This window comes from Sphaeramia orbicularis, chromosome 6, assembly GCF_902148855.1.
Source record: "Sphaeramia orbicularis chromosome 6, fSphaOr1.1, whole genome shotgun sequence".
Classification (NCBI taxonomy): Eukaryota; Metazoa; Chordata; class Actinopteri; order Kurtiformes; family Apogonidae; genus Sphaeramia; species Sphaeramia orbicularis.
This window is the reverse complement of record NC_043962.1, coordinates 39,363,388-39,389,134: the sequence shown is the minus strand read 5'-3', so window position 1 is coordinate 39,389,134 and position 25,747 is coordinate 39,363,388. Positions and strand designations below refer to the sequence as shown.

Here is a 25,747-nt window from a genome sequence, read left to right as displayed (position 1 = left end):
TCAGGTTTTACTGACTGAAATAATACAAGCAGGTCCAGCTTTTCCACTTTTCCATGTTTTAACATAGTCAATGATATGTTCGACCAATGGCTGTGTGTTAAAGGGAATCATGTCATATATCACATTCATTTTGATTTTCTGTGTAAATCACTCAGTGGAAGTGTGACTGTTGAAAGTTTTAGAAGTAAGTTATTATACAGTTGTGGAAAAAATTATTAGACCATCAAAAGTCATCAAAAACAATGGTTATGCAATCCAGTACTAACTCCTGTGTGTATCATGTGACTGAAACAGACAGAAAAGAAAACACAGAATGACTAAAAGCAGTTTTTGTCAGTACAATGCCATAGATATTGATGTAAGAACTGAAGTGATTTTGGTTATTATCAAGAAAACATGGAAAATGTAGATATCAGCTCTTAAATTAAACTCTTTTGCCCTATTTTGTTCTTATCATTATATTTGTCCAAACAAATGTACTTTTAGTTGTACCAGGCATTAAAATGAACAAGAAATTGAAGAAAACAAGGGTGGTCTGATATTTTTTTTCCGCAACTATAGTTTAAATCAATAGCAAAAAATAATCCCTTGACTGAAATCAGCTTCACATTAAGATGATGTGGCTGCGCTTACAGATGTGTATAACGTATCTACAGATGCTACAAAGTTGTTTCTGAAGTAATTTGAAGGCCTCAGAATAAAAGAGTTAAATATTTTGGATGCATCTGTTTTCTGCTGTAAAAAAAAAAAGAACGCTTTTTATATAAAGTATTAAAATATGTGTACAAGTATCACTTACAGTTTCTAATGGCAGTGCTGTCGGTGTGTTTGGGTGTGTGTGACCCAGGTGGAAGCCCAAACAATCTCACCAAGCGACGGAAGACGCCGCCGGGCGAGGCAGGGTTCAGTTAGCACCTTCTAATGAAAATCGCCACTGTTTCAAGCAGCTTGGCAGCACCCCCACCTCTCTGAGCTCAGTGGTCAGTCTGCATTAACACTCCAACCACTAAAGTAAACCCCATTACCGTCCCTACCATCTCTGTTTGTTTTTTTTCCCCTCGCTCCATGATGACTGTGTCCTGCTTGATTTTCATGCTCACGGTTGTTGGCTGAATGAGGAACATCAGTGCGGCGTAATTAAATGGGCGGAAAACAGCAGAAAACAATGTCCCATTTGCTTGATCTAGTTTACAGTAGCAGCATGAACAGCAAGAGGGAGGTGGTTGGTGTCCAAAAAAACAAAGTGGGTTGGTGGAGATGGAGGAGGAGGAGGAGGAGGAGGGGGAGGGGGGGGGGGGTCTGGCTGGTGGACATAAGATCTGAGTTTTCACAAGCCAAGCAGCAAAAGATACAAAGACTCAGGAGACGGGACACACAGATTATGGTTACTATGGTTCCCTGTGCGCTGAAAGGAGGCGATCTTAATCTTAAAAAGGCAGATTACAGCAGGCTGATGTTTACTCGAGGCCAGATCTGGAGAGAATAGGGCTAAAAGGTGCCAATGGATGAATGTGTGAGCACATCAAAGCTAGCCACCACTGACTTTGATCAGAGGATATGTCAAGAAGACATAACGTCCCAGTTTTAGAAGAAATACAGCCTGTGTGGATCAGAAGAACATCTGCGGAGATCATGCACATGTGCAGGCTGTTCACACACAAACATGACTCATATACATAACCAATGTAAATTATTGAGACGACGAGTCACTAATGAAAGTTTGATATCAATTCTTCATAATTTTGTGTCAATTTCATGCAAAAGATGCAGTGATAGAATTCAGCTAAGCACGTTTACGTTACTTTTTTTAATCAACAGCTTCAGTTACTTTTCTGTAGATTTTTTTTTTTTTACTTATTTATTAGGGACCATGTACAATTTCAAACATAAATTTTGCCATTTGATGCATCGTACCAGTTAGCCTTTGACTAATTTCCATCTGCAGTCCCCAGATGTAAGGGGATCATCTGCAGTTTACAATCAGTTAAACAACGGACAAAGAATAACAGCACACGATCTCAACAACTGATGAATAACTGATGAATTCTAACCTTGCTACTCTCTTTAAGCTTTTTTTTGGTGCGTCCTGCCAACTGTGAGGATTTGCTTCTTCAGATATGACAGTAACTGAATCACCTACTAACTTTAATCTCAATTTGAGAATGGATGTTAGCTCCTGTATAAGACTTTTACTAAATGTGATGTGTTGCTATATTGAATTGGCTGTGTGGCTGTATACAAAAGAGCAACTACAATATACAAAAGGAACTGTTATGTATTTATTGTCACATATTATTTTGATGTGCTGTTAATTTATGTGTTCATTTTGTCGACTGAATCTGTGCCTCTCTTTTTCTTTTTTACATCTTCGATTCCAATGGACACGACTAGTTTGTAAGTTGAGTAACTGTACTCGTTGAGTGTTTATAGGTTAGCACTGATCAGAATTAGCTTTTGTTTTTCTTGTGTTAATGTGCAAAAACGTGTGAAGAGGTTAAGAATCTGATTATTTTAGCGATAAAGTGATTTTGCAGGCTCAGAGTGGTAAATCTGAGATACTAGCACTATCGTTAACAGTGACTAGTTCATTTTCACACAGACATGGGCTCCTCATATTGTACAGAAGGCTTAAATTTTACCTTAGTGCACACGTAATTTGGTGTTTTATATAATCTGAAACCTGCATACATAGACACCAGACAGGTGCACCTGTATTAGCATGTGCAAGCTAAAGCTCCTTGTAGGCTGTGTGCACACAGAGTCTGCTTACAGATACTATTTTGTGCACTCAAACCACATGCGCATGGATTATGAAACTAATTAATTATAAGTAATCACAGTCTTTCTCTGAATCTCACCCCTGGACCAAACCTTTGTCTGAACTTTGTCATAGCATAAAGAGGTTAACAATGACAGCCTCATAACTTTTCACGACACAGGGAAGAGCCTCGTTTTTCCTGTCGCCTAAAGGACAATACTTGATCAAATTTCATAATGGTGCAGTTCTAAAATTAATTAATTTCTTTTCCTAAATAGGGTCAGTTTAATATTATTTTGAAATGAAGGAGAAATAAGATAGATATCACAATATTTTCAAGCACAAAGTCAGGAGAGGCACATGAGGGATGATAGAGATGTTTGTTTGCATCTTATTTGCATGTGTTTGTTACTATTGTTTTACTTTAACCATGTGTTAAGATGTTCATTGAAACCTAACCAAGTATATAAATAGTACTAGGAGCACATCCTAAAATGCTCATTAGTTAAATCAAATTTAATTTCTCTAATAAATGACATACTTGTCATTTAGGTTTGGTAACTTTTTGTTCCAAAATGCAAATGATCTTGTATTTGAAACACAAATGAGAGACGTGTTTATTTGACAAAACACAAACACTTTCACTGAACAGACTGGGCTCATTTCAGAGCTAATAAATTCAATAAATGTTTTTTTTTTTTTTTATTTTCCCTCAGTATGTGGAAACAGCTTTCTATAAATGAGCTCCTCTTGTCCTCCACACTTTTGTAGTCCTACAGATTGATTAGAATGCATTAACCAATGTGATTAGCGACATATTTTAATACAACACAATGAGAATGGGATAACTGTCCTTGAATGTGGCTCTTTAGCAGAGAATTAACTCCCATTGGGTTGAATTAAAGCTCATTTTATTACAGAGCAGCTTCTGCGTCTGTCTGCCGCTCGCAGCCAAATCTGTTTAGGATAATTAACCATGAATTCAGTTCAAAGCAGGACGTTATTCAAATGAGCCGCTTTCTCTCTCCGTATGTGCCACAAGTCTAAAGACAAGTTCTCAGATATTTTAAGACATCTCCATAATCCACATGAGAAATATTAATGCTGAATTCAGGCTGATTTAATATTTATTCTTCTGCTGGGGCAAATACAGAGCTTCATTTGAACATTTTAAAAAGAAATCTATTTTAAACACTAATAACCAGTCGACATTGAGGCAAATACTAATCTTTTAATTAGCTCTAAAATGATTAGTCTGACAATAATATTATTATTTAATTAAAGTCATTTATGCAGTAAAAATGACCTGATAGGACTCAAAACTGTTGGGTTGACTTCACGGTGCGACTGTTTACTCAATAAAATAAGCATCATGCAGCTTGGCCACATGATACAGTGCCTGTGTTGTGTGTCATTAGCAGTTGGTGGAGTGTGTAAACTGTGTGCGTTCACACTGATAGTTTAAGTAATTTGATTACTGAGAGAAACCTGATTACGGCAGGCGTCAGTAACTGCTTTATATGCAGGCGTATAGTGAGTAACATAGAAACACAGAAGAAGATAACCTGGTTATTTATGTGCATACAAACAAATGTCGGTGTTGAGAAGTATTTGGGCTTTGTATACTCGAAATGACTTTACATGGGGAGAAATAGAGTTCAGTGTGTAAGATTTAGTACGAGCAATGGATTATAAGGTTAGAATTATGTTTTCATACATGTAAAACACCTGAAAAAAGAACAAGCTTTATTACCTGAATGAGCATTTTATATCAGGGTTGCACAGATACAGTATATTGACTAAATGTTGGTATTGGCCTTTTTTGACAGATGTATCAACATATAAAATGTCATTGGCTGATAATAGTCTGTTGTGTAAAGTTATGAGGTTGTTTAATGAATTTATACAACTGAGTTTGTGCTCATTCAAAGATAATGCGATGAGGGGCTGAAACACTATGTTCTTAGTTTCCCTGGCATACAAGGGTAATAAATAACTTTACACACAGTGGCATAGATAGAGTTGTTATCATTTCAGTCCCAGAACTTGCTTTGGTGTTTTTTTCGGCCACTGTAGAGGAGCGTTAGGTGAGGATTATTCACCAGTAGATACCGCCACATCTTACACACTTAACCTTTAACTCAAGCCACTTAAAGCTCAAATTACTTTGTAAAAAATGTGACTCTAAAATGCACTGAACAGGCCATACATGAACAAATAAAAACAATTAACCAAGGAATGTCAGATTTGTCTTTGTATCCAATGTGCATCAACCAGGCAGCTGCTGAAAGAGTATGAAATACTCTTAATACATGGAAAGGATCAGAACGAACAACTAATATACATTTAATAGAAATTTGATTCCAGCAGAGAGGCAATGGGAAAATATAACTGTAAAAAACACTTTCTTTCCTTTTGTGGCCAAAATATGCCAACACAGGGAATTCAAATGATGTCTGATAAAAATACATATTAATTTAAATGAATAAAAAGGGGTTCTTCTATCTAGAACATAATAATAAATCATGCAAAACTGAAACTTCAACTCAGGAAATATTTTTCTTACTGGACAATGTTTTAGCTTCATTGACCAGTTTAAGACATTTATTGGAATAAAAAAGTAGTCAAATGTAATAGTTTTTATAGCTTTGATGAAGTAATGAAATCACTTATTTTTATTTTTATGACAGAGTAGCTAGGAATCTGTAACCTGATTATAAATCTATTCATCCTTTCCAAACTAACTATTTTAGCTACATGTAATGCGCTGCTCCCCTGCTGTTAGTGATCATATATGTTCATGAGAGCATATGTGCACTTTTGCCTGGTAATATTCTTGTGTGTGTCTGCAGACGGCGCTTCACTGGGCAGCGAAGCAGGGCCGTCAGGAGGCGGTGGACATGATGCTTCGCTCCGGTGCCGATGTCAACGTCAGATCGGTGAGCTGTAAAAGAGTGTGTATGTGTAAGAGTGGGTGTGTGTGGAATCAACACTTGTCATGCACTTTAATAACTGCAGCTTCACTGCATAAGCAAACAATATCCCCACCTGCCTTCCCCTCCTCAGCCCAGATTTTGATTTTGCACTTAATGACCTCTGAATACCTTTAAAAGCTCAAACCACATCACATTATGATTATTTGCTACTTTAACTTTCTAATAATGCAGTGTTTGGTGCATTTATGAAACTACACAACTACAATACAGAATACAGTTATTCTGAATATGTCAATATTCCAAATGTGATACGTGTAAACAGAATTTTGTGTTTGGATATTTTCAATTTAGACCATATTCAAGATGCAGCATTTTCAAACTAAAATGTATATGATTATTCAGGTGCATTCTGGATATCTTATTGTCTTAGCTGTGGTTTTGCTGCAGTTTGCAAACGTGGCCTCTTGCTTATTTATAGTCAGTTCTATGCATTTTACACAAACTAGTCAAGCTAAACATTAGCAAGGATGAGGACAAAAGCTTGTGATTCTGATCAGAAGAAGAAACACATTAATTATCAACACAATGAAAGACAGTTTTCTATGTATTTCAAAATACCATCAATAGGGCATTGTAGTTAAAGTACGTAGCTGCAGGACATACAGCACATCATGAGGCTGTTTTATTTTAATCACAGTACAGTGTGGTACTATGCCTCCATGTACTATTGGAGGACTCATTAGCCATGTAAACAGCTATGAAATCATGTTGTCTTTTTCTGAATAAGGTGAAAAATCACAATATTTTGGGCGTATAATGTAATCAGTGATTTACCTGATGATGCATGACACAGGAATATGTAAAATATGTTTAAAGTATTGACTGAAGTTTAGAAAAAAAGGAGTGAAGGTGAAGGGATTTATCATTTTCTGTGTATTTAAGGTGTATAAATGTGGACAGAATGCGCTCCAAAGATGATGTTTGGTCATTGTGAGGTATGGATGGAAGTCATGTTCCCATAAACGCTCATTTCTGACATTTAGAGTGCTTTGATGTACTGTAGAGCACATACACATCATCGCACACTAAGACTTGATTTACTGCTCACACGCGCAGCATCTGAAGCCTGTAGGGGCTTTTTGATTATCCAATTATATCATTTCTGCTCTCATTTAACCCTGAGGTTATGTACAGTGGACTCCCCATGAGGCCTTTCCCCTCCAATTACTCCTTCAGCCTCTGAAGTTCACAGCGTTAACCTCCGCCGGCCAGAGGCTACAGACAGCGAACAAACAACAGCCAAGTATTGTTTACCTCCTGAGAATTCTCCCATAATCCTCCTCCTCTGGCTCGTCCAGCCAGGTTCACTCACAGGAAGAATACCAACACACTGTCATGTTATTTTTTTTTTATTTGGTACCGAACAGCTCCGAGACTTTTCAGCAATTCATTCATTTTGGGGATCGGCTCAGGCGTTTGTTTGTTTCTTTGCTTTCACAGTCAATAATAATGAAATGAAAATATGCTGTTTGACACACACACACACACACACACACACAAGCGCACACACACATAGCAGCGGTGTGCAGTGGATTGATTCGAAAGGGGCAATGTTGTGATTACTTAATGGCTTCCCAGACAGCCGTGGGCCTGGAGAATTCAATTTAGCATCTGCCTCTCTAAGTGTTAATCTCCTCTCCTCCCCGGCTGCCTCGCCGCTTATGATGTGCACACAGGAGATAATGTTTAAGCCCCACCAGAGCAAAGCAAAGTAGACAAGTCACTTATTGGCTCCATAATTACATAATTAACTTTTTGTCTCTAATCGTTAAGGAGGTAATGGCTCTGATAAAAAGACCCTCAGCTAGAGCAGCGAGCAAATCAAAAATCAATAATCCATAGAATGGCATTAAGAGGAGAAAAATAGCCCAGGTTTCAGTTAACGGTTTGGATTCGCTGGAGGGGGTTTTCAATGCTTTTGTAATGGATTTTCCTCGAGCCGATGGGTTTCTCTCCATCTCACATCTGCAGCAGTTTAAATAAGGAAGCGCAGTCATTCACCTGAACTTGAATATTGCTTTCCTCGAATGAAAAGCAACAAAACGCAGAAGAAAAGTGTGAAGATTTAAACTGTGCAAACTATTTAACCTCATTTACCCTCCAGGACCAGTAACATGTTTGTTGTTCTTAACACACAACAGAATCAAATGATAACGCAAATGTGCCTGTTCAAAAGTTCAACATGGTGGTTACGTGAAGTTTATGTTTTTTGCATTTTGTGCTTACTGTTATCTCCACTAATTTCATCCATGATAATAAGTACAATGCACTCCTTTATGTGTGGAAGACTCGGGCTGGTTTTCCATGAAAGTCCTGAAGTTTCCTCTGATGTTCTTCATTACTCCTTTGCTGCTCATCTACAGTCGCAACAGTGGGCAACACTAATAACTTAGCCTCGAAATAGTGTCAGTTAATGTCAGTAAACCACCGTCTCCCAGCTGTCCGTCCACCTGTCCGTTTTCTGAACTGCTTGGTCGCAGGGGTGCTGGAGCCAAACCCACAGGGTTAGATCGAACAATTAACAAATGGAGGGTGGAATCAGAAAGAGCCGAAACAGACATGGGGAGAACGTGTAAGACAGACTACAGCAGCTGACACAGAAATCAAACCCACGACCTTGTTCTTGCTGTGAGGGATTGTGCTAACCATTGCACCACTGGGCTGCCCCTCCCAGGTGTCATTTGAGTCCATTTTAAAGCAAAAATTGTAGGTTCACATGTAGGGCATCATCCTATAAAACTGCCAATCTCAGACTTATTGACTGTTCACTAGACCAAATGTATGACAGGGGTCTGCAAACCCACGGCTCCTGAGCCAGATGTGGATCCATGCCTCTCCAGTTAGTCCCTGTAGGGGTCCGTTTAAGATTAGGCAGTGGCTGCTGCTACAGTACTGTGGCACGAAATACCAGTTTGTCTATTGCCACAGAACCAATCAAATGTTAGCATTTGTACTAGAGCACAGGTGTCAAACATGTGGCCCGGGGGCCAAATCTGGCCCGCCAAAGGGTCCAGTCTGGCCGGATGAATTTGTGAAATGCAAAACATTACACTGAAGTTGTGAATCGTTGTAGTTCAGATTCCACATTCAGAACATTATGATCTAAAAGTGGGTCAGACCAGGAAAATACTATCATAATATCCTACAAATAATGAAAACTGCACATTTTTTCTTTGTTTTTGTGTATAAAAAAAGTTAAATTACATGAAAATATTCACATTTACAACCTATGCTTTTACAAAAAATGTGAATAACCTGAACAAATATGAACAAACTGAAATGTCTTAAGAAAAGTGAATGTAATTTTGCCAATATTCTGCCTGTTACTAAATGTTTTGTGTATTTGTAATTGTAATTTAAGTTGCAATGCACATGTGTAAATGATAAACTAAGGCATAATATTGTTAAAAATTGCACTCAAGAAATTTCAGGATGTTTGTGTTATTCAGGAAACTTCGTAGATGTAAACATTTTCATAATGAAATTTTACATTTTTCACTGTTATTATATTACTGGTCTGGCCCATTTGAGATCATATTGGCCTGAATGTGGCCCCTGAACTAAAATGAGTTTGACACCTCTGTACTAGAGGCAGTCGTGGATACTGTTGCATGAACTGATTAGCCTCTTGTTGCCACAGTACTGTGATGATATATGGTGTATACTTCAGTGCATTCTTTGTGCATTTTGCTACCACAATACTGTGGTAGTTGGATTTACCTACCAGCGCCAAGGGCACCATACCCCCCCATTTGAAAATCTGCAGAAAAAAAAAAAAAACGTAATTTGACCGGAAACCAAACCGAAGTCTCCCATGTTGCAGTCCAAAGCATTACCTGTTGAGTTAAATCTCCACTGTCAGTTTGTCAGACCTGTTTGCTATCTGGTTGCCTTGGTACTTTTCAGGATGTAACGTTTCGGGATGTGACAAGGTATCAGTCTATACATGATATAACGAGGGCGCTGATTGGCTCTGTGGTAGTAGACAAACTAATATTTTGTGCTACAGTACTGTGTCAATAGCCACTTCGTTGATATTATGTCAACCAAAATGTGTGTGTGTGTGTGTGTGTGTGTGTGTGTGTCATTTGCTAAATTGGGATGTGGCACCTCAATTAGCATTTGTTTATTGTTTAGTCTGTTGTCTCTATTACACAGTCAGTCAGTTTTGTGTTTTGGAAATAGCACCTTCCAATGAACCCTTAAATTAATAGAAATATTTTGCGCTGACTTCCAAATTAAGTCTTCTCTACATTAAACCTGTCTTAACAATTTATCACCCTTTATTCTAATATTAGTGGTTAAACGGTTATTAAATGTTTTACATCTGTAGATGCTTTTGATTGCTGATCACTGTTTAGGTTTTTGAGGGTTAAGATCATAAAAATATCAGCTGGTTTCTTTATCATATGTTGTATCATTTCATAAATTGGAATTGAAAAGTACCACATAATCATAAATAGGCTGCTGTACAGTAACTACCTTGTGGTAAAACATAGAGGGGTTTAGATGTTTTGTCACAGCTCCAGACAGATGTTTTTAGACTCTTTAGGGTCAAGAATGGCTGGTGTGATTGTAACAGTTACTGACTTATGATCTATGGAAACATGGTCACTTTGGTTTCTATTTGGCACTTTTTCAGTTTTATCTGGATTTCTTTGCATTCACAAAAGATCAAACACATATTAGATCACAAAAACAACCTCAAGCATATTTTATAAAACAAGCCACTGATCAAGTATAAAAGGAAGTATTCAGGATTTGAATGAATAATGAAAATAAAATTAGTATCAGCACCAAATAGACAATTTCATCATTATTTGACCACCTACACCAGAAGCAGTGAACAATGACATTACAGTTACATACTTAGGTCATCTGTTGTTGAATTTAATGGAAAAACATGACATGTACTGTACGTTCAGTACCTTGTTTGTGTGATCATATTCTCTGAAACACATGTTTACCAGCTGAGTCTTACACAATATTCATATGTTTCCTACTTTGGCTGCATATGTGAAATCATGTGTCTCTTTGTTGATTGTTTTACTGAACTGTGTGTATAGTAATGGCTGTTAAATAAAAGTTTAAGTATTATTACCATTAAAGAAAGAGAAAAGAACCAAAAAAAAAGAAGAAAGGAGAAAAAAAAGAAAGAGAAAAAAAAAGAAAAAAGAGGAAAAAAAAAGTTTAAGTAATTTTTTTACACTTAAATGAATCTGTGGAACAAGAGAAAAGAAATCCGACTGTTTTACGGTGACAACATCTTTTTATTTACTTTGCTAAACCACTAGGCATCATGCTGTTTATGTCTTCTAAGTTCTAAATAAAGTCTTATATGTCTTTAAAGCATGCACAGTAGTTTTATTTTTAAAATGATTACCCGTTTACTAAATATGTTTTTCATGCTTTCTCTTATTTTCTGCCTCCTCTTCAACCTTCTGAACGATTGTCCGTCACCGCAGCAGCATGTAAGTGAGTTTTTGATCCATTATAGCACCAAAGATGAGCAGTCCTGACAAATTCCCTTTAGATGTCATGCTATTTAAGTAAACAGAGCTCTGACAAATATTTACTTCAGTCAAATTACCTCCGGCGGTGGTGTGAAATGAGTTTGCTGCTTCTGTCTTTGATCTGCTGCGTTTCACTCTGTATTTCTTTGACCTCTCACATGCCTGCTTACCAACTCACAACGCGCCTCTCTGAAGGGGGTAAGTCATGTTTTAATGTACACGAGAATATATGGGATACAAATGTGGTTAAAAGGGAGTCGTCACACACCGACTAAGAGATTTACATGCAAGGGAGGAAAATCAGAGGAAAACGTCCTCCAGCAAAAAGACAAATGACATCTGTAAACATGTTGGGGGTTGAATTACTTTTAATCGTTAGGAGTTAAAAATGAGATTCACGACTGTAGTTATCATAAACCTGCTGAAACTTTTCTATGAAATCAGGTTTGTGTCAATATGATAAATTTGCCAAAAAAAAAAAAAAAAGTTGTACTATATGTTCTTCTTTTGTATTGTCATTGCAAATTTTAATTGTGCTTCATTTAGTGTCACGATTTCTGTAATTTATCTGCATTTTTATATATTTCACATCCTGTAAGATCAAGAGTTTGTTTTAATATACAGGTATTTGATTTTTTTATTTGCTTTATCACTATATGTTTGACTTATCTTTTGCATTTTTGTCCTATTTGTAGAAAATATCATGTACTGAAATCTCACCTGTTTTACTTGAGCTGCACTCATTTATCAGAATCAGTTTATTTGCCATTTGTAGGAAAAACTGCATTGGAAACGAGTTGCAAGAGCTCAGCGTAAAAATACATGAAAGACAGTAACAAGGTAAAAGGTAAAAAAAACAATGAAAAATTACATAAATAAGAATAATAAAAAGACAGGTGCCCCCATAGATCAAGCAACGCTCACTTGGACAAAGTGCATGAATATAAAATGTGTTATTTATACAAAAATAAAACATACATCATGCATTGTTAAGTATGTGATATGGAGTTGTTAAGGCTATGCACAGCACTGGGAAAGAAACTACTGGCAGACCAAGAGGTAGAACACGGGGATGGGCGGTGGTTGCATATTCTACAAATCTTTTAATCTGGATGACACTTTGCTTGTGCTTCATCCTGTAAAGAGTTGAATAAATGAAATTGTTGTTGTTATAATTATTAGCTGGGATGCCCATGTCCTCTAAAACCAGAACTAATATTTTCAGTTTTGTCACTAAAAACCCATCTGCTGAAGGGATGAAGAACAGTAAAAAAAGAACAGTAAAAAACCAACAATCTTCACAACAATTTCCTATAAAAGTTATGAGTATAACTTTTGAGAAGACTTTCTTTTTTACTTTTTTACTATTATTCTCTTTAAAATTCCTATTTTTGTTTGATTTTTAGGAACTTTTTTTGTTTGTATTGCAATAAAAAAGTATCAAAAAAGTATTGAAAATGCAAATTCTATTTTCTAGTGGTTTTGTTGGATTGTATCGGCAGATCTAATTCCATGCTTTCCACCACTAATGTGGATCTTTGTGCACCTAAGATAGGATAAGATAAGATGAGATGAGGTGAGATAAGAATGAATGAATAGTGAATAGTGCATAAGAAAACTTGACAAAAACCATATAACAACCAAAACAATATCAAAATTATGCAGAAAATACATGATTTTATTAGCCATAAAATTAAAAACAGAAACATACAATTGATATAGAGTAGATGTAGCACTAAAACTGCTCTTGATACTGAATAATATTCGATGGCCAAAAAACAAAACCTCCTATCTGCAAATTTTTAGATTTTGAGTTTTCACATTAAATGGTGAGAACAAAGATGACTCCACATTTTCAGTCTATCTGCAAGATAATCCCACCCTTTCTTAAGACATGAAGGTCACCTGACAACAACAACAAAGACTATTCTATAATAAAACTAAACCATCAATCAATCAATCAAATTTTATTTATATAGCGCCAAATCATAACAAAAGTTATCTCATGACACTTTACATATAGAGTTGGTCAAAACCAGACTCTAAGCCAATGTACAGAAACCCAACAGAATCCTCCAGGATCCATGTTTTTTTTGTTTCCTGAAAAAAGTGATTTTTTCAGGTAGGAGGTTTTGTATTGTGGCCGTTATGGTGATACCATTAACAGTACTGAAAGTATTATGATGCATATGACACTGGTAACAGTATTGGACTGATTATTGCTCATGATATTTGATATGAAATGGCTGATTTGTGTTATTCTATGTCAAAGTGTGTTCAATCTGCTCTATTTTGTGCTGTTAGATCATGTATCTGTGAGGTCTGTGTGGATATGTGTGGACACTAACATCTTGAATCATCTGCGGCCTTACCTTGATCCTCCTTCACTTCCAGGCCCCCCTGGTGAAATGGCCTTTACCTGTGATATGAAGCTCAAAGTGTATTTGAAGACATAAAAGCAGCTTAACCTTTTAACAAAATGTCAAATATACTGTGTTTATGAGCACAGAGACGTCTTCATTTCACCCACAGAGGGTTAAAGTCCTGTTTCCTCATGAAAGACACATCAGCGTTCGATTACAACTTTTGATGGAGTAGATTTCCAAATCCCCAAAAGTGCTAATTAGTAGCTGATGTTTGTATTTTACCAGGATTTAGTCCAAAGTGTTCATCTGTGATTAGTCTAAACAACATAATCCCTAATTTGCAGAAGGGAAACATACAGTTATTGTTGCTTCCGTCACAAATGAGCCACAATTATTTGTGAAACAGCCAACCATTCATAGTCTTATTTTGACACATAGAGGTGGAATAGCTACATCTGTGCCTTCCTGTGACAGGTGTGACAGTGTGAGGTTTCAGTGTGTTTGATAGTTTCTTACTGTACTCCACATCAAAGAGCCTCCAGGGCACATTTTAAGTCAAGATTGTGATAAGAGTTTAGCCGACAGCAGTAGCACAGCGCTGTGTAAAGTACAGACGCGTTTCCTTAATGAACACTGACTTCAAACTATCTTTACTGTCATTTAACAGCCGTTTAAAGGCTCGACTGACAGCGACGTGAGCGTTTTGTCGTCCATGACACTGACAGGAGCTCAGGATGAGTGGCAGCCAATCCACTGGGACGCTCCAGTGTTAATGTGTACAAACAGCAGCCGACGCACATGTACGTCGAGCTTTACAAATCGTCAGGAAAGAGGAGTGTAAATGCTGGGCATCGAGGATGTGTTTCTGTCAAAGTGGTGGTGAAATCACAGCAGACAGGCTGATGGACGCACAGAGGAACTGGAAGAAGGCAAAAAGGATTAAGTGAAGATGCTGTTATAAGTGTTGGCAGGAATCCTTCTTTCAGAAATCAAGTGAATTCTGAACAGACTTTGGTTTGATGCAGCGGTTTCTGTTACATGGATGAATAATTTAAAACATTTTCCAATGAAAGATGCAAATATTTATCACTTTTATTGTCTGTTTTGAAGCACAGTTTATGTTCTGTTTTACTGTTTCTCAGGTATATCTTTACACAACAGGCAGGAATTACTAATACTTACCAATGGCTGATCCAGAAAAAATTGAAGGGGGGGGGGGGTTGACTATATATGCATACCTTTGTGATATCCTTCTCTGAACTGTTATATTCCATACTATGCATTACAGTCATATTTCACAACACAGTACACACTTTAATCTTAACTGACCCTGAGGCTTGGATGTAGTAGTAGCATGAGTTATTCCTTCTTGGTAGTCCTACTAGTAGTTCATACAGGAAAATGCGTGTGTGCATGTAGAATGCTTGACCATTTATCAAGCAAAACACTGTAACAGCTTACAAGATGCTGACACGTGTCCGACAGCCAGTAAATGCAGTCAAATTTAACTGCACACACCAGTTATATATAGGCCTGTTTGACAACTTTGTGTAATTCACTCAATCACTGGCTGTGTTTTGTGGCAAATGTCATGCAGTTCTCTAGTTCTGACTATATGACATACCTTCTGTGGCTGCCCATTTGTTTTTGTGGCGTCCACATCCAAATGCTGCTTGAATAGACAGTTATCTCTTCATGATTATTAGACTTTAGTTCAGATTTAACTCCCTTTACCATAAAAAAACGGTAGTTATAAATGGTGCTTTCACAGTCAACCCTCCCTTCTCCAATACAAGAGATAGGAGGGCCTCAAGGTGCAAAAGTTAGCGTCCAAGCATCCACAGGAATATATGGCACATCCCGAAAAGTACCAAGAATATCAGATAGCAAATAGGTTGGGTCTACAAGACAAGTGGAATAGAGCTCTGTAGGTAACAGTTTAAACAGCTGTATGGAAGACAGTGGTTTGATTCCAGGCCAGAACAGCTTTTTTTTCTGCATATTTTATTTTATTTATTTTGCACACAACAACAAATCAAACATTAGGACAAGTAAAGAAACAGATTGTGCAAGTGAGATCAGAAAACCCCATGGGGCTTATAAAATTAATCTCACCCCATCACAACATTAACATAAACAAAGACAATAAGATAAAATAGTAATAGACTACATACAACAAAAATATAAACAAAGAATAAACGAAAAAGAGTATGTGTAAACGTGTGTAAGGGTGGGAGAGCGTATGTACAGTATAAGGAATAGTGTTTTCAAACATGGGGCACAGCACCGAGGGTACCGGTCGGTAAATCCACCATTGCTTATGATTATATAAATGAAGCTGATTGGAGGCAAAATTTACCATCCTGCCAGCAACCATAGATTTTTACCTTTATCTCCTAGAGATACAATCTCCAGTACAATATTTATCTTTTTTTTTTTAATTTTGCCTTTATGAAACCAGGAAGTCCCATTGAGATTAGGAATCTCTTTTGCAAGGGAGACCTGGCCAAGGTAGCAGCCATACAACGTCCAAACAACACAAAACACATACATGATACACAATGAACAATAAAACACAATAACAACTATTCAACCATAATGGCATCAAGAAAAACAGTGAAATTATCCTTCACTGCATTCTCCATGATACTTTTAGAATCATTAATAGAAATGAATGTATGTAGATTTACAGTTTTTTAAAGATTATTCCACTACCAGGGTGCATGGTAGGAAATTATTGTTTTTTTTCAAAAGTCTGTCAGAACTCAGGGAACAGTCAAAAGACACCAGTTGGAGGTTGCTGTAATAATCTACTGTAGTTTAACAGTAAACTGGAAAAAAAAAAAAAAAAAAAAAAAACAACTTCCAACTCACTTCTGCTTTTGAATGCATGTTTACTGAAATCTTTCGATGCTGCCCACTGTTATTTACACTGAAAAGCAAGTATTGCTTGAAGGGACGTTTTAATGCACTGTAAAAAAAAATAAAAATGCTGTTGTTTTTACAGAAAAAAAAACTGGCAGCTGTGGTTTCCAGAACAATACTGTAAAAAACATATCCAACTGTAAACATATTTATGGAGTAACATGTAGATTTAACATTTTAATAATGTAGATTTAACATTGGATTTAAATGGTAAATGGACTGCACTTATTTTAGCACATTTTCTCCAACATCATGGTGTCCAAAGCACTTTCCAAAGCCACCAGATCCAACTGGGAGCAGTTTAGGGTTCAGTGTCTTCCATGGACACTTTGATATATGGACAGTCTGAGCCAGGATTCGAACCACCAACCCTTTGGTTATTGGACGAGCCGCTCTACCAACTCTACCAACCCATTAATGTACAAATTCAAAATGTTACGTTGTTAAATGTTTACTTTTTTATAAATTTTTTATATATACAAAAAAAGCAAATATGCTGTTATTTCAGCATTTTGGTCTTGCAATTTAAACGGTACTACATTGTATTTCAATTTACAGTTTTATTTTCTAAAAACAACAGAAATACATAATTTCTACATACAAATCTGGTTTGTTCACATACTCTTCCTGTAAGAGCTACAGCTATATTTGATTTAATCGTTAACACAAAAATCTTTTTAAATAAACAACTTTGCATTGTATTGTCACTTACTATTTTTTATATTGCAATTTTACAACTTTTTGGTGTTAATTCTACAGTCATTTTTACAGTGGGGCCAATATGAGGTGGAGGCACAAATAAACTTTATTCAGTGCTGAAAACAGTAATGCACTATATGAACTATAGTATATGTCGTATATTAAATGTTACATTGAGTGATTTATGCACAGCACTATATGCATTGGAGAGACTGTAGCATTGTGTTGTGTATTGTGTGTTGAATTTATGGATGCAGCTGGTTCCTGCTCTGAACCAAATATCTTCCCCCACGGAGACAAATAGTGAAAACCTTGAACCTTGAACCTTGAAAACTCAACACAATACACAATAGTTTGTTCCTCAGTTTTTCACACATTTGGTGATTCATAGTTTTCACTGGACAGGAAAAGACTGAAAACCATAGTCTGAAAAGAAACTACAGCAGTCAAACAAAAGTAGTGGAGGAAATAAGACAGGTATAAAACTTAAGCAGATACCAGTGAAAGAGTAGAAGTACTTACCATCTGCTCCTTTACTGTGGGTACCTGACTGGTGGTTTGAGACAGACTTCAAAATTGTCAAGTTATCTTTTAACCTATAAAGACCCAGTGTGACTTTTGTGTCAGTTCTGTTCCTAAATTAATTTTTCTCTGTATTTAACCTTTTATTAAGCAATTAACTTAAATTAACCACTGATTTTAATATTATCCTCTGTATTTTGCATTTTTTCTGTGAAAATCAAATATTTTCTTATATTTAATTTCTTGATCATGTAGATGTTCATAAAAGCTCAGATTAAAGTTGAGTGTATTTATATCAGAAACAGAGAAAACTGAAGATAAACTGACTTTTTAAGCAAATCTGTCAATAACTGGATATAAACCCAGTGTGTCCATCCACTGTCATTGATCCAACTCCATGGGTTTTACTGGTGAATCCATGTTGTTGAAGATGAGGATGTTTCTACATTCACTACAGAGCCTCTGAACATCCAAATGGCTCATATCTGATGGCCATGAAAAGATGAAAAACTGTATTTTACACCAATTATTTACAGAGATTGATAGGGTTATTCCATCAGAAATTATTAAACAGTTTAGATCAGTAGATGCTTTTTATCAGCAGTGACTGTTTGGGTCTTTATGGGTTAAACACTGTAATAGAATAACTTGGCGTAAGTATGGTCTCCGCCCATAAATACTGGGCTGTTTGTTTGTCAATACATCATTAAAAAAAAAAAAGAAAATTCTTAATGCTTGCAAATCAGGTTTGAAATGGTTGAAATACTGGATCGAGGCAGTAGAAGCAACAACTCTATCATGATGATCCATCATCCTGTTGGAAAGATGTCTTTAATTTCAGTCACACTTTTGATCACACAGCCTATCATTGCTGTAACTTATTGATTATTACCAAACAACATGCTTTCAGAGTTGAAACCCACTTCTGTTTCCTGCTATTGATGTCTGCTGTTCCTGCTGCTGTTACATAATCCTGTCTGTAGTGAATGAACATCTGCAGGAATTTAGTGTGAAATGTCATTTTCCTTGACGTCATGATGCCTTCTCTTATTTGCAGGGTTACACAGCCCTCCACCTCGCCTCCATTCATGGCCATCAGCACATCATCCTCTCCTTGATCAACATTTACAGTGAGTCAGTCCACCCTACAGTGTTTTGTTCAAAAAGACAAAACAAAACGATTCACAAAAAGCTTGTTTTTATTACCAACAAATAATGAGGGAAAAGTAGGTCAAAAATCATGAATAGTGTTTTAAATTATATTTCATTTCATTTCATTGCATTTATTTATTTATTTGTTTTATTGATTTATTTCGAATATGGATATGATACAAGCTTCCTGATTACTACTATTTGACTTCTTTGCACAACATAATATAGAAATGAAAATTCAAGGAAGCATAAAATAATGATACACGTAAAAGAAAGAAAGAAAAAAAAAGTCATATTCGAAAAGGAGTTAGAAGAAGCATAGCTTATTAGCTCTCACCCCTTTGTCTAAACCAGGGGTCGGCAACCCGCGGCTCCGGAGCCGCATGCGACTCTTTCATCCTTATGTTGCGGCTCTGCGTGGCTTGGGAAAATAAATTATAAGTGTCCGATTGAAGTGTATGTTATTTGTCTCAAAAACGTGTATCATGTCTTCTTATTAAGTCAAAGTTTTTAACTTCTGTCTTCAGACCTTGTGCAATTTCGGTGATCAGCATTCGCCTTCTTCAGAGACGTTTGACAGCACTTGATGTGTCAGCCGGCAGCCGGCATGCGCGGAATGCCCTGCGACACCAAAACTGCACAAAATCTGAACAAAGTACTTTATTTGTGTTTGTTCGTTTAATTGTAGTTGTAAATTGTAAGATTATTGTGATCTCGAAATATTAAAATAAAATCATATGTATATATATATATATATATATATATATATATATATATATATATATATATATTGTATTATTTTTTGTTGCTCAAAATATGCGTCACACTCTCCGACAGCCCGCCAAAATGCCATACATTTATCGAGACTTTCAACCCCAGGAAGGTCAAGTATGGAGAAATCTAAGAAAAGAAAAATATCTGAAGAAAATAGAACATTTAATGATGCCAGGTGCCACGGCACCTCTGGGCCAACGCTAGGTGCCGTGACACTGCAGTACTACGGCTCGGTGTCAGGTGCCATGGCACCGCGGTGCCACAACTGGGTGCCACAACACCGCCGTACCATGGCTCGGTGCCACGGCACCTGGCACCGAGCCATGGTACGGCGGTGCAACGGCACCTAGCGTTGGCCCGAGGTGCCGTGGCACCACCAAGGTGCGCCTCGGCACCACCGAGGTGCGCTGTGGCCCCAAGCCATGGTACCGGTAAAATCGTTGTATAAGCCGCGTCGGAGTATAAGCCGCAGTGTTTAACACTTTCAGTGCCATGGGCCGATTAAATTGGCTTTACGAAAACAACCTGTAAAGTGCCATGGGCCGATCAGATCGGCTTTGGAGAACACGCCATATTTGTGTACAAACAAACCATCCACCCCCATTTCTTTCTCACATTTCGATGACGTTCTTTCTGTGTCCCCCTTTTGAGACCAAGCAGACGGGAATTTGAGGTCACGCGACCGAATAATATTTTTATATCTTTTTAATGTTTCTTATTCTCCGGTGTTTCATCAGAGGGAGCACTCCATGCCGGGGGGCGGCTGTGGACTCCGGGGGCTGTGGCGCCTTCTCTCACTGGGGTCCGCTCCTTTCTGGTGGGTGGGGGTCCCAGTTGGCCCTCTCCCACTAGTTGGGATGCGGGGCTGTGTTGCTGGTGCCTGGTCGCCGGGGTCGGCGGCTGCCTCCTGGTGCGGATGGCTCCCTGAGACAGCGCCTCCTAAACTGATGTTTTACTTTTACTTGTACATTTTTGTTCTGGTCTACCCGTGCTCAGTCAGTCTTCTTAAGTATGTGTGAGCTTGTGGGTTTGCATGTATATGTGTGTGTGTGTGTGTGTGTGCGGGTGAGTGGGTGGGTGTGGGTGGGGGGCGGTACTGATTTTTAAACTGATATGTAAAGCACTTTGTGCTACAGTTTTTAATGTATGAAAAGTGCTATATAAATAAAGATTATTCTTATTCTTCTTATTATTATTATTATTATAAATTATGCAAATTACGATCAATAATGAATCGGCTGCGTCCGGTGCGTTTTGAATCTAATCAGCAATCGGTCGGATGTTACCGAGCGGTTTCCTGCAGGATTCTTCAAATATTATAAAAACGACGCGAAATAGTGAAAAACGGCCAAATTCTGTGGCACTTTTAAGGCTTATTAACCCCTTAACTGTCTGGCACTTAAAGAGTTAAAGTGTGGGAAAAAAGTAGCGGCTTATAGTCCGGAATTTACGGTATATATAGGCTAACATCTTCATTTCAGATGTCAAAAAATGTTTGCGGCTCCCAGTGTTGTCTTTTCCGTGGAAACCGGGTTGAAATGGATCTTTGAGTGTTAAAGGTTGCCGACCCCTGGTCTAAACCAACAATATGTACATATATACATACATGCATATGCACCCATATACATACACATCTATCCATCTATACACACACACACACACACACACACACACACATATATACATATATATATATATATATATATATATATATATATATATATATATATATATATATATATATGTGTGTGTGTGTGTGTGTGTGTGTGTGTGTGTGTGTATACACACACACATACATATATACACACACACATATACATACATGGTTGTGCATTTCATCAGCAGACATTCGGTAATCATCAGGTGAACAAACATATACACACCCATGCTCGAAAAGGAGCAGGATGAAGAAATTCTGATATTTCCTGCCCCCTTCTAAATAATAATAGCCTTAATGGTTAGTAATACACAACTAGCGGCAAAATCATACTGTATAAAGTCAGACAAACCAAAGAAAATACATCCAAAGATAATACAAAATGAATACAAAACCAAGTGCAAAACTACATGTCCAGGAAGTACAAAACAAACAAACAGGTAAATATATACCTGACAAAATAATGCAAAACCATTATGACATCAGACCAAAATAAGCAAATAAATATGCCATAAGATGCAAAACAAATACGAAGCAAAATGTAAAAACTTATTACTGTTCATACAATCTAATTGCTCTGTCTTTTTCAGTTGGATTATGTTTTTACAGTCCTTCAGCTTATTATAAAGAGAATTCCACTGATATACACATCTGCTTCAAAGTTGTCCGTGCGCATTGGTGCTTAAAATGACCTTTCATTCTATGCTCTTCATTCTCTGAAGTGAAGAGAAACATTTTTTGTTATTTAGCTGGTAGTACTTTATATAGTAAATGTGTTTTCATTTATCAATATTCTAATGCCACACAATATTTTAAACATACATCTACTTTATTTGAACAAACATACCATACTTCTGTCACTTTATGTTTCCATTAGTTTTATAATGTCATAAACAGAGAACATACAAAACAACACTAAAAAAAACCCAGTTCCTCTTATGTTAGGTTCCTTACATCGTAGTTATGTGGGAGTGTCATTTTTTTTATTTATTCAATTTATATTCTCATGTTCAGAATAAAACAGCAAGGGATTCTTCTTCTGCATGCCTCACAGACTTTTTGAGAGGCGAAGAAAGCAGTGATGCAAATCGCCTCTGCCAGACAAAAGACCCACCCATACGCCCAGATTGACAAGTCCAGTCCAAACCCAACCCCCCCGCCCCCCCCCCCCCCCCCGCCCCCCCCCCCAAAAAAAAAACAAAAAAAAAAACCACACACACCTCTACCCTGCAGCCCCTCCACCACGCCTACAGAGGACGAGTAGAGGAGGGGAGTTCATATCGCTGCTAATGAGGCACACCCAAGCTTTAAGCCAATGGGGCGATTCATGATCAACTCCCCAGACTTCAGTTTGATCCCCCCTGAAACTACAGACAGCCATATGCTCGCAGTCAGAGCGTACAATTCACCGCCGACACATATGGTCTTCAGGGTCACCGTCTCTAGACACTCTGCCTGTGCACAAAAGATGTTTCCATATGGCCACTGAGGAGGTCGAAGCCACACTGAGCTGCAAAACATACATATCTGCCGTATTGTTTCATTCTTGCAGAGTCACAGTAGCAGCAGCAGTGGAGATTATCCAACCTGCCAATCAAACACACACACACAGTTATTGTCTCAGTTAACCAGTTGTATCATTTTATCCACTTCTACAGCAATACTCTCAGTAAGTTCTATCTAGTATGATGTTTTTAAAACACTTATTTCCACTGTTTGGTTAATGATAATGAATATGTGATGATAACAAGGCTTCCACTTCAGTTAAAGTAATGCATTAAAATGAAAAGGTTTGTCCATATTTTTTAATCTTTTGAAAGATAACAAGAGATAATAAAATTTATTTTGTTTCTGGAAAAGCTGAAATAATGCAATACAAATATTTTAAAAATGTTACCACTTTGCAATTTTTGCACAACCCTGGATCAACACTAAATAAGTCTGGAGTTGGAGACCAAATGTTGGATGTTTCAGTCAGCTGATACTGCTTTTTTATTTTTTATTTTTAGCCTTTATTTAACCAGGAAAAATTCCATTGAGATTAAGAACCTGTTTTATAAGGGAGTCTTGGCCAAGATAGGCAGCAACAAATACAACATACAGTTACAGGATTACACAATGAAAACACATATAACACACACACTCGACAATAAACAGTTAGTAAAATAACTTTACAAGCAGATTAAGAAAAACAAGTGCAAGGTATGGTGTCAGCCTCAAGAACTCTGAGTTTAGACTGGAAAAGTACTCAAAGAAATGAACTCTTTCTGTAGCTGATTCCATGCATAAGGTGCAGAGTAATCAAATGCCCTTTGACCCATTTCTGTACAGGCAAATGGGACAGAAAGCAATTTATGGTCATTTATATAACTAGTGGCATTATACCCGTGGTGCCATTGTACGATAGCATGAGAGGCTAAAATCGCCCAGTATACCTCACAACATTTGAATACGAACATAAAATTGTGCCAGTAGATAGTCAGGTAATGTTTCTATTCATTTGGTGAGTTTGGCGGCAATCGGGCCTATGAAGGTCTGTGGTGAGCTGGGACCCGGTCCATGGTGAGCTGGGACCCTGTCTGTGGTGAGCTGGGACCCAGTCTGAGGTTAGCTGGGACCTGGTCTTTGATGAGCTGGGATCCTGTTAAAATCGGCCAGTATACCTCACAACATTTGAATACGGACATAAAATTGTGCCTAGTAGATAGTCAGGTAATGTTTCTATTCATTTGGCGAGTTTGGCGGCAATTGGGCCTGTGAAGGCTGAGGAAAATCTGTACAAATGGCCTCCTGTGCTGCAACATCGATTGGACATCGGACGGACACCGAACACAGAACGTGCATTATATAGTAGGATATATAAATGTATAGGTAATATATTGTTTATTTTCGGGTGCCTATTGTCATCAGGCCGGGACTACAGCAGGATACTAGCCATGTTGGCTAAAGCTGCCCTTTTTATTGTTAATGATACAGTTAATTAATTGGGGTTGTCCATGACATAATAAACTAATTAACTAAACTAAACTAATTTGTACAGAGAGAATAAGTATCACAATTTTTCTTCTCAATTAATGCTGCGTTTCAGCTGGTATAGATTTTGCCATGGTGCAGCACCACGGCAAAATTTTTGCCGCCACACCGTACATAATCATACAAAATCATGCAAAAAAATCATCACTGTCGAATTAGACTTAATATTCATATGTATAATAAATAGCCTAATAGGCCAGGACAAACGTTTTGCCCCCTCAAATGAAAGTTTGCGAAGCTTCACCTCTGCCAGGTACACACGACGCCTACCTCACCGCCTGTACACCCCCCCTTATAGTATTATAAGTAACACGGAAACCCTCCACCCCCCCTTATAGTATTATAAATAGGATGGAAACCCGCCACTGCTGCCCCCCCCCCCCCCCCCCAATTACACTCCACCAAATCATTTCCACAGGAAACACTGTAATGTACAAATGTAGACAGGCAGGAGGCCAAGTATTGCCTTCTATATAAACATGTACCAATGGCTGATCCTTCTGGTGGCCAGAGCAGGCCATCCTACCTGAGAATACAACTCACAGTGGTGAGTCGGTGCTTTACAGTTGGTAATAAACTTCAGAGGAGCATCATGGTAAACAGTGTCAACCATCTGAAGACATGGAGCAGAAGCACTCATGAATAAAACATCTATGATTGTCATGTACCTTTGACTATAATGTTTTACTTAAGTCCATTAATGTTATTTCCAAGTAAAAAGACCAATGAATGTTACATGTATCTCACAGGGTTGGAATCTCAGTGTTCCAGGCATGAAACCCACAAACTCATCACTTGTCCACAGACAAGCTGCCACTAAAGGGTATCAGATTCCATTAAACTTAAGTCCCTAATGAGAATAAATAGAGCTCCAACAGAGTGACCATCGACATTATAACATTAAGTTTGTTACCTATGACTCTGGGGCAGATTAAACATCTACTTCATGTTCAAAAACAAAACAAAAACATTGAATATTTTAACTAAATAAAATATAGGATTATCTTTGCACTAAATGCTGCAAACTGTCCCCCTCATCAATATTTTACTCCTCTGAAATGTCAAAGGGTTTCCTGGGAAAAGTAGTACATCAGTGGCTGATGGAGATAAGACAATGTTTGCATCCAGAATAGTTTTACAACCCTCCTTCACCAAATAACTGGAGGAAAGTGAAGATCCTGTTACATGAAGTTTGGTTGACATGGGCCCTCCTCGCTGCAGTGGAGATTTAGTTACTTGGAGAAGCAGCGGTGGCAGTCTAACTGTGTTTCACAGAAGTAGGTGGAGGGGTGGTGGGAGTTAAACTGTCTTTAATGACCAGAGTCAGTTACAGGCTGTAACCATTAGCTTTT

The 25,747-nt window shown here is 37.6% G+C and overlaps 1 protein-coding gene across 2 annotated transcripts in view; it reads left to right on the top strand.

Annotated features, from left to right (window-relative positions):
• The window catches only part of LOC115420877 (ankyrin repeat domain-containing protein SOWAHA), an 87,486-nt gene that overhangs the window by 55,904 nt on the left and 5,835 nt on the right, over positions 1–25,747 (top strand). For both annotated transcript variants that reach the window (XM_030136467.1, XM_030136466.1), the window contains 4 exons: positions 5,611–5,697; positions 11,220–11,225; positions 11,463–11,465; positions 18,837–18,909. In XM_030136467.1, coding sequence (XP_029992327.1) covers positions 5,611–5,697; positions 11,220–11,225; positions 11,463–11,465; positions 18,837–18,909 — 169 coding nt within the window. The remainder of the gene's footprint in view (positions 1–5,610; positions 5,698–11,219; positions 11,226–11,462; positions 11,466–18,836; positions 18,910–25,747) is intronic.